This window comes from Musca vetustissima, unplaced genomic scaffold, assembly GCF_032173495.1.
Source record: "Musca vetustissima isolate MV318-11 ecotype Yass unplaced genomic scaffold, APGP_CSIRO_Mvet_v1 utg4927, whole genome shotgun sequence".
NCBI lineage: Eukaryota > Metazoa > Arthropoda > Insecta > Diptera > Muscidae > Musca > Musca vetustissima.
The window spans coordinates 357,507-367,727 of record NW_026884396.1 but is presented as its reverse complement, the minus strand read 5'-3'; the positions used below and the strand labels follow the sequence as shown (position 1 = coordinate 367,727).

The window sequence follows — 10,221 nt, the reverse complement described above, 5'->3', positions numbered from 1 at the left end:
TTGGAATTGTTGATGTTTAAAAATAAAATTATTTTTAATAATTAAATTTAATTTGCATATCATAAAAGTAAAATAAAATGAGAATAAGCTGTAAAAATGCGAGAGATGATAATGAGAAACTCATTAGAATTTATCTCATTTCTTTTCCTTCATGCCATAGAGATTTATGAGTAAATCAATGCTTATTGCCGCCGGCGTTTTTCGTTCTGATTGTGTTTAACTTCTTGCAAATAAAACACATGTTGCCACATTGTATAGAGTGGGTGAGAGTATTTTTGACATTTCAATTGTAACATAACCTATCATCATAAAAACGTAAACATTGACTTGTAGTTAGGAGTTGAGAAGTCGCCGGATTTTTTTCTTGGCCAAGTGAACCTGAATCATATATAAAATATATAGCACAATATGCCTCCCAAGAAAGACGCCAAAGGTGGCAGCAAAGGCAAAGATGCTGGCGGCAAAAAAGGTGGTGCCGGTGCTGCTGAAGAAAAAGGTAAACTATTTTCGTTTTTATGGAATGGAATAAAAATTATCGTATTATAGGTTGGAACACTGGGTTGAAGTCACTGTACATGAATAATGGAAGCTATATAAATTTTAAAATCATAAATTTAGCTCTTGGAAAATCACTACCATTTTGCTACATGCGCCGTCCGCATTTATTCCGACCATCCCTCCATCCTCGTTACAAGGAGCAACACTGACAACAGTCCAGCTCGATGTAGTGAGGCTGGGATTTTGCAGCATTTGCTCTCCCAGGAGACGATGGTTCCTTGCCTGACTTTCCCTTCTTCCTATTTCGACCACTGGTGGATCGACCCAAAACTTTAGCTTTACCTTTGTCGCTAGGCGTAGAATCGAGCTTTGAGACAGAGCCATCCACACGTTTATCACTCTTATGGGTGACATTTTGTTTCGGGGTGTTCTCAATAGCCTTTTCCTGTGCCTTTTGACTCGTGTTAGGCTTAGCACCTTTGTGAGAGGCAGTGCTTCGCCAATTCCATCACTTTTATGCGAGCAGTAGGATTCGGGAGGAAGATCCTGTCCATGTCGAGTTCACGATGGAGAGCATGCGGATAGATTTTTTAAAACTTCCTTACGAATCTCATCTATTTCAAACCATGGAAAAGCTTAAGTAAATTTTAATGCATGTCCATACTTCCTGAGTTATGGGCCTTCACAAATGCATACGATCACAAATTTGTCTCATCGTAATATCAATTTTAGATTCGAGATGTGTATTCAATCAGGATCATCAACATTTCACTTTTAGGCTCCAAGTTTATTGGACCAAATCTATTTCAGATAATTTTCAATTATATTTAGAAATACCCGCCAAAGAAGTTCGATCAATTCAAAGATAAGACTATTGTCCTTCTCAGAATTGCAAAGAAATTCCCTTTCTTCCACAACATTGACTTATGAATTTCACTTCTCTCTCTCTCCCTCTTATTCCAGGCAAAGAAAAGAAAGGCGGCAATGCCGTTAAGGTACGACACATTCTGTGTGAAAAACAAGGAAAAATCCTCGAGGCTTTGGAAAAGCTAAAGGCTGGTCAAAAATTCCCCGAAGTGGCGGCAGCATACAGTGAAGATAAGGCACGTCAAGGCGGTGATTTAGGTTGGCAAATACGTGGTGCAATGGTGGGACCATTTCAAGATGCCGCGTTCGCCCTACCCATCTCAACGGTCAACAATCCCATTTATACAGATCCACCAATTAAGACGAAATTTGGTTACCACATTATTATGGTAGAAGGAAAGAAATAAACGAATTTTGTTAGCATTTTTTTACAAAGGACATCAAAAGGTTTTTATTTTTTATATGATGGTTTTTTAGATCTTCAGCCTTCAGGTTTAGGTTCTCAATAGGAAAACTGTAATTCAGCCTGGCTGAATTGCAATTTCCCTAATAATTTAGGCATCGATAAGATTTTTTAATTTTTTCAAAAATATTTTATTTGTTTGGTTACAAAAAAACAAAAACTTTTTAACCCAATTCCAGATTCAAATTTACAAATTTTTAATTTGTTGTTGTTATTTTTACAGAATTAAAAGATTTCAAAAACCTTTTCTTTATTTTTTACCAGCATCTTCTTTAAGGCCCACAGTACGATTGAATACAATTTTATCCTTAGTGGTATCAGGATCGACGGAGAAGAAACCTACACGTTCAAATTGGAACTTATCGTAGACTTTGCAATTGGCCAAAGAACGATCGGCATATGAGTTCATAATGGCCATAGAATTAGGATTAATATCCGATAAGAAACCACCAGGTACTTCATTAGGATCTTCAGGATTTTTATGTTTGAACAGCAGCTCATAAAGGCGTACTTCAATTTCAATGGGCTGCGATACCCATTGAATAAATGCTTTCGGCTTCTCGGCAGTTTCGGTGGGCTGACATTCACATACCAATTCGATGATGTGACCAGCAGCATCTTTTTTAACCTCCTTCAAAGAAATAACCAAATTGGCATGACGCAGGCCAACACTTTGTCCGGGTGCCAAACGGCGATAGCCCTTTTCGGGTTCCGATTTGAAATCACTTTGCTCAATATAAATAACACGATCTAATACAACTTTGTGGCTACCTTGTTCGGGATTTTGTGGGAAATTGGGTACATCAATTTCAATGGCGTTGGGATGGGGGAAATTTTCCAGAGTCACCTTCAAAGGTTCAATTACCACCAATCTACGTGGAGCGCTGACATTGAGAACATCTCGTACCGAGGCTTCCAACATAGAGGGATCAACGGAAATTTGTGCACCAGTCACACCCATTTGGGCACAGAAATTATTAATTGCCTCGGCGGGGAAACCTCTTCTGCGCAATGCTGTCAGTGTGAATAGACGAGGATCGTCCCAATCATTGACAATCTTTTCGGTTATCAGCTTGGCAATTTTACGTTTTGAGACCAAAGCATAGTTCATATTCAGACGGCCGTACTCCCATTGGACTGGGCAGTAGATGTCTAAGGCGTTACACAACCAATAATAGGAAGATCTTCTCGATTGGAATTCCTTGGTACACAAGGAATGGGTAATGTTCTCCAACGAGTCACACAGGCAGTGAGTGTAGTCATATGTGGGATAGATACACCATTTGTTGCCGGTGCGATGATGGGCAATAAACTTGATACGATAGGCGACGGGATCAACTTTTCCCTCTTCCAGGGTTAACTTAAGACGCAAGGTGGCAGCTCCTTCATCAATTTTACCATTTTTCATGTCTTCAAAGAGTTGCAGTGATTCCTCGATGGGACGATCTCTCCATTGACTGGGTTTGGGATTGAATCCCTTCATTTCATCGGCCGATTGATGGCAAACGTAGGCCAAACCTTTACGTATGAGGACAACAGCCCATTCATACAACTGTTGGAAATTATCTGAGGAATGGGTAATTTTATAGGGTTTATAACCCAACCATTCAACCATATCCTTGATGCCAACAAAGAATTTTTCCTCTTCCTTTTCGGGGTTGGTATCATCGTAACGTAAATAGCAGACACCATTGTGGGCAGCAGCATAACCGAAATTAATGTTAATTGCCTTAGCGTGGCCAATGTGTAGAATACCATTAGGTTCGGGAGGGAAACGTGTTTGTACTCTACCACCGGTGGCCTTCAAATGTTCTTTCAATAACCTTTCGGTGTTGTCGGTTACCACATAACCATCGGTTTTGTAATTTTCACCAGGGGCATGGAAATGGACTTTGGTTTTCATCAATTCGGCAATAGTGTTGGCTCCATCTGAGGATGATGATTCCACTTCCTTACTGGCAGCAGCGGCAGTAGTTTTATTGTTAGCTTGTTTATTTTCCGCTGCCTTGGGTTTTTCCTTTTTCTTATCACCCTTGGTTAGGGGCTTCATATCTTCCTCAGTTTTGGGACCCAACAAATCAAAGATTTCCACATCAATGGCTGCCTTAACACTCTTGGCATCGGCCCATTTCAATTGTTCACGCACTTCCTGCATAATTTTAAAACTATTGAAATGATAACGTTGTTCCAACAAGGCATCCTTATGTTTGGCCACTTGCTTTTGGACAACACTTTCAATTTCTTCGGGAGTTACAACGACACCTACACCACACTCCTTATCCAATTCAGCCAAATCAATATTTTGTCCCTTTTTCTGAACGGCACATTTCAATAGATATTCCAAACCGGCATCTATACGCATTGTGGAGTCCAATTTCTTTTCTACAATATAACGTACCAGCAGTGGCAAATGTTCAGCACATTGGGGTTTGATTTTTGTGGCCATGTGATACAACAACATGCCAACACCATCGGCCAGCGATGCACCATTGCATTGTTCCAAGACCAGCTGCAAATTCTTACTCACATTTGCATTTTTAGCTGTCTCTTTGGCCTTCTGCTCACTCATGCCAAGTGATTGGAATTTCGCAATCAAATCGTCAGCCATTTTTTGGATGGAATACTGTGGAGTAAATGTTATCTTTGTGAGTAATGCTTAGAGAATGATAATACCGAGGGTAATATTACCTTGTAAGTCAACAAAAGTGTTGAAATAAATAATAAAATAAATAAATCTTATACCCCGGCTGATGAAATGACGGCAACGTGTCGTTACCTTGTTCAAATTAAACTATTCACTGCAAATGAACTAAGGGAACTAGTGTTATTTATTTCTTTCATTCATCTGAAGTATAATTTATGGCTTTTATTGCAATAATATTAATGTTATATATAAAAATAAATTATTTTCTTTCTTTTAAGTTGTATAAACAGGATATTGTTGTAATAACAGCCACTTTTAATACATTTAATTACACAATTCAGTGACAAAGACTAGTTTCAAAAGTGACATGTGAACAGTTCAATCAATGTGTATGTTCAGTGAAAGACAAAGAAAGAGACTGTGTGCCAATTGGACATATTTAGCAATGTAGCGTAAAGTTACGAATATGGAGAGGGAGAAAAATTAAATGATGAAGGTGAATGTTAAACAAAAATGACCATATGTTACTTTCTTTGTTTACGAATGGGGGAGATTGCAAACAAATTTAACAGCTGATGATTTGACAATTGGATGAGGTCAAGTAATGTTAACGCCGACACTAAAGACGAATTTATTAATCGCAACGTTTACACATGTCCGTTTAAATGTAAGGTTTGATCATTTGAAATAAAATGCATGAAAACGTCAAGAACAAAACCAGTGTTTTTTTTTGCCAAGCATCGTTTCTCTCCGTATTTAGAAAATCTTCAATTCAGCCCAGCTGAATTAGAGTTTCTATAGAAAATCTTCAATTTAGCCCTGCTGAAATGGAGTTTCTATAGAAAATCTTGAATTTAGTCCAGCTGAATTAGAGTTTCTATATAAAATCTTCAATTTAGTCCAGCTGAATTAGAGTTTCTATAAAAAATCTTCAATATAGCCCAGCTGAATTAGAGTTTCTATAGAAAATCTTCAATTTAGCCCTGCTAAAATACCACAATTCAGCCCAGCCGAACTAGAGTTTCTATAGAAAATTCAATTTAGACCAGCTGAATTAGAGTTTCTATATAAAATCTTGAATTTAGCCCAGCTGAATTGGAGTTTCTATAAAAAATCTTGAATTTATCCCAGCTGAATTGGAGTTTCTATAGAAAATCTTGAATTTAGTCCAGCTGAATTAGAGTTTCTATATAAAATCTTCAATTTAGTCCAGCTGAATTAGAGTTTCTATAGAAAATCTTCAATGTAGGCCAGCTGAATTAGAGTTTCTATAGAAAATCTTCAATTTAGCCCATCTGAATTAGAGTTTCTATAGAAAATCTTCAATTTAGCCCAGCTGAATTAGAGTTTCTATATAAAATCTTTAATTTAGTCCAGCAGAATTAGAGTTTCTATAGAAAATCTTCAATTTAGCTCAGCTGAATTGAAGTTTCTATAGAAACCTCTAAAATTTTACCCAGCAGAATTAATTTTTTTGTATGAAATCTTCAATTCAGCCCAGCTGAATTTTCATTCAGGTCGAAATTTTTTTATTGGCAATTTTTTTATTTTGATATTTGATAATAATTATCTATATTAATCCATATTTCTGTTGTCACTTATGAAAGTGTGTCGGTGTATATATTTGGCCATTGTCATAAATCAACATAAAAAAACCAGCAAAAAAATAATTTAATATTTTTTCGCTTTAGAAATTACAAAATAATGACGTAAATTGACACAGACACACACACCCATATACATTCTTCAACATTAACATACATCCATACATAAGCGCTTTAAAAATATCTTGAAATTCCTAATATAGTGTAATCAAATTAAAATACTTTGCAGCATTGTTGTTGCTGCTGCTGCCGCTGCTGTTAGACAGTTGTTGTTTATCAAGATATTTTTTCGGAACTTTTATTTGATAATTCTTAACCACTTGCCTTTCGTTTTATGTGATTTTATTTTGGCAAGAAAACTTGTTTTTTGTTGGGTTTGTGTATGTGTGGGGGGACGGGGAAGGGTGGGTGTTTGTGTAGGCTCTTATGACAGATGTAGTATTATAGAAAGTAGCAAGGTCATCATTAGATAAATTAGGGGGAATAGACTGAACATAAATATTTTGGTATTTTTTGTTGTTGTTGTTTATATTTTTAGTGGAGACTTTTGTGAAATTAGCTGAATGGGATTTTTGATAGAAAATATACAATTTAGCCTAGCTGAATTCGGTTTTTGATAAAAAATTTTCAATTCATCCCAGCTGAATTAGGTTTTTGATAGAAAATCTTTAATTTTGCCCAGCTGAATAAGCGTTTCTATAGAAAATCTTCAATTCAGCCCAGCTGAATTAGTTTTTTGATAGAAAATCTTCAATTTAGCCCAGCTGAATTAGAGTTTCTATAGAAAATCTTCAATTTAGCCCAGCTGAATTAGAGTTTCTATAGAAAATCTTCAATTTAGCTTAGCTGAATTAGTGTTTTTTAAGAAAATCTTTGATTTAGCTCAGCTGAATTAGAGTTTCTACAGAAAATCTTCAATTTAGCTCAGCTGAATTAGAGTTTCTGTAGAAAATCTTCAATTTAGCTCAGCTGAATTAGAGTTTCTGTAGAAAATCTTCAATTTAGCCCAGCTGAATTAGAGTTTCTATAGAAAATATTCAATTTAGCCCAGCTGAATTAGAGTTTCTATAGAAAATCTTCAATTCAGCCCAGCTGAATTAGAGTTTCTATAGAAAATCTTCAATTCAGCCCAGCTGAATTAGAGTTTCTATAGAAAATCTTCAATTCAGCCTGGCTGAATAAGAGTTTCTATAGATAATCTTCAATTCAGACCAGCTGAATAAGAGTTTCTATAGATAATCTTCAATTCAGACCAGCTGAATTAGAGTTTCTATAGAAAATATTCAATTTAGCTCAGCTGAATTGGAGTTTCTACAGGAAATCTTCAATTTAGCCGAGCTGAATTAGAGTTTCTATAGAAAATCTTCAATTTGGGTCAGATGAATTAGAATTCCTATAGAAAATCTTTAATTTAGCCCAGCTGAATTAGAGTTTCTATAGAAAATCTTCAATTTAGCCCAGCTGAATTAGAGTTTCTATAGAAAATTTTCAACTTAGCCCAGCTGAATTAGAGTTTGTATAGAAAATCTTCAATTTAGCCCAGCTGAATTAGAGTTTATATACAAAATCTTTAATTTAGCCCAGCTGAATTAGAGGTACTACAGAAAATCTTCAATTTTGCTCAGATGAATTAGAGTTTCTATAGAAAATTTTAAATTTAGCCCAGCTGAATTAGAGTTTCTATAGAAAATTTTTAATGTAGCCCAGCTGAATTAGGCTTTTGATGGAAAATATCCAATTTAGCCCAGCTGAATTAGCGTTTCTCTAGAAAATCTTTTATGTAGCCCAGCTGAATTACAGTTTCTATAGAAAATCTTCAATTCAGCCTAGCTTAATTAAAGTTTCTATAGAAAATCTTCAATTCAGCCTAGCTGAATTAGAGTTTCTCTAGAAAATCTTCAATATAGCCCAGCTGAATTAAAGTTTCTATAGAAAATCTTCAATTTAGCTCAGCTGAATTAAAGTTTCTATAGAAAATCTTCAATTTAGCTCAGCTGAATTAGAATTTCTGTAGAAAATCTTGAATTTGGCCCAGCTGAATTAGGTTTCCAATAGAAAATATTCAATTTAGCCCAGCTGAATTAGGTTACCAATAGGAAATCTTCAATTCTTTTTAGCTGAATTTGACTTTTGACACATTCTCAGCCTTCTATTGTGTCTATCTCACAAATATGACCAATTTTCTTCACAAAAATATGTTTTGATCAATAATAAATGTTCACACATAAAATTGACCTTATATCGCTGAATTCTCTCCATGCCATTCGTTCAATTGAAAATGCTGTGTTTGTGCCATTCTCACATTTCTCTCAGCCAGCCAAAGTGAAAGATCATTCAAGTGCTTCTCCACTTCACTTTGTTTAAATTGAAATGAATGCACGGTGTGGTTGTGTGTGCGCCTTGCTAAATTGTATTTATTTTACAAAAATATAGATATATTAATGTATAAATAACAAGAGCAGCAACGACAACAACAACAATAAAATTAAGCAAAAAGCCTGCGACGTAATTTTGACTTTATTTGGAGAATGTTCTTCTTTTGTCTTTCGTTTATCTTGACACATTCCGCTTTTAAATGAAAATGTTTTATGAGGATGATGGGGGTCTGTGTCATCTTGGCGAGCAAGTTGAACATTTTATTTTTTAAATATTTAAATTGTGTTTACATAATATAATTATAATGCATGTTTAAATAAAGAAAATTAATATTTTTTAATAAAAAACCTAATTCAGCTGGGCTGAATTGAAATATTTCAATTGGAAACCTTATTCAGCTGGGTTTAATTGAAAAATATCAATCAAAAACCTTATTCAGCTGGGCTGAATTTAAAAATTTCTATCAGAAACATTGCTCAGATGTGTAAAAAGGACAAATTTCCCATCGGAAACCTTATTCAGCTGGGCGGAATTGTATATTTTCTATAAAAACCATAATTCAGCTGAGCGGAATTGCAGACTTATTGTCGCAAACCAAATTCAGCTGAGAAAAATTTAATATTTTCTCTCGGAAACCTTATTCAGCTGGTCTGAGTTGTAGATGTTCCATAAAAACCAAATTCAGCTGAGCTGAATTGAAGATTTTCTATAGAAACTCGTATTCAGCTGGGCAGAATTAAATAATTTCCATAGAAACTCTAATTCAACAGGGCTGAAATGCAGATTTTCAATCGAAAACTTAATTCAGCTGGGTTATATTCCACATTTCTTATAAAAAAATAATTCAGCTTAGCGGAATTGGAGATTTCCTGTCACAAACCAAATTCAGCTGAGATAAATTGCACATTTTCTATCGGAAACCTTATTCAGCTGGTCTGAGTTGAAGATTTTATATCAAAAACCTAATTCAGCTGAGTTGAATTGAAGATTTCCTATAAAACCTCAAATTCAGCTGGGCTGAATAGAATAATTCCCTTAGAAAGACTAATTCAGCAGGGCTAAAATGCAGATTTTCTATCGAAAATCTAATTCAGCTGGGTTAAATTCAATATTTCTTATCAAAAACCTAATTCAGCCGAGCTGAATAGTTTATTTATGTTATTTCTAACATGCCCACAATGTAAATGGAGATTTGTCAATTTTCTTAATTGTTTTGAATATTCCGAAACTAATTGTTATAAATTACAATACCGGGAGACATACGTCTGTCTGTTCGTTCGTTTGTATGTAATGTAATTGGTCTTGGTCTATATTTTCATGGCATCGCCATAACTCTGCATGCTTGGTATGTTTTATGGCGAAAAAACGTTTTGGCGAAACGTGAGTACTATAACGTCTACAAAATGACAAAGCCGAATGTGTGTGTGTACGGGTATGCATGTGTGAGTGTGCGGCTAATAAATTATCATTTGTTTGAAATTTAATCTTATCTCGGAATGGGTAAAAAAGGGAATAAAAAATAATAATAATAACAAATAAATCGGCAATGGGAGACGAATTTATATGTTGCTACAATTTAACACAGCTGAAAAGAGTTTCGGAGCTGAGCTGAATTGAAGTTTTCCTAGAAAATCTTCAATATAACCCAGCTGAATTGTAGTTTATCTAGAAAATCTTCAATTCAGCCTGGCTGAGTAAGAGTTTCTATACAAAATCTTCAATTCAGCCTGGCTGAGTAAGTGTTTTTATAGAAAATCTTCAATTCAGCC

General features: G+C 35.1%; 3 protein-coding genes across 3 annotated transcripts in view; 2 read left to right on the top strand and 1 right to left on the bottom strand.

Moving 5' to 3' along the window:
- The window catches only part of LOC133331362 (secernin-2), a 220,789-nt gene that overhangs the window by 40,900 nt on the left and 169,668 nt on the right, over window positions 1-10,221 (top strand). The window lies entirely within an intron of this gene.
- On the top strand, window positions 381-1,792 carry LOC133331376 (peptidyl-prolyl cis-trans isomerase NIMA-interacting 4-like). The gene is made up of 2 exons (XM_061539773.1): window positions 381-496; window positions 1,462-1,792. The coding sequence occupies exons 1-2, from the start codon at window positions 409-411 to the stop codon at window positions 1,770-1,772; spliced, it is 399 nt and encodes a 132-aa protein (XP_061395757.1). The 5' UTR covers window positions 381-408; the 3' UTR covers window positions 1,773-1,792.
- LOC133331352 (probable glutamine--tRNA ligase) lies at window positions 2,079-4,436 on the bottom strand. The gene has a single exon (XM_061539749.1). It carries the CDS (start codon window positions 4,434-4,436, stop codon window positions 2,079-2,081), a length of 2,358 nt encoding a protein of 785 aa, XP_061395733.1.

Coding starts and splice junctions, on each gene's coding strand:
- LOC133331376 (XM_061539773.1), top strand. CDS start 409: ATGCCTCCCAAGAAAGACGCCAAAGGTGGCAGCAAAGGCAAAGATGCT. Junction 497..1,461: donor CGGTGCTGCTGAAGAAAAAG/GTAAACTATTTT, acceptor CTCTTATTCCAG/GCAAAGAAAAGAAAGGCGGC.
- LOC133331352 (XM_061539749.1), bottom strand. CDS start 4,436: ATGGCTGACGATTTGATTGCGAAATTCCAATCACTTGGCATGAGTGAG.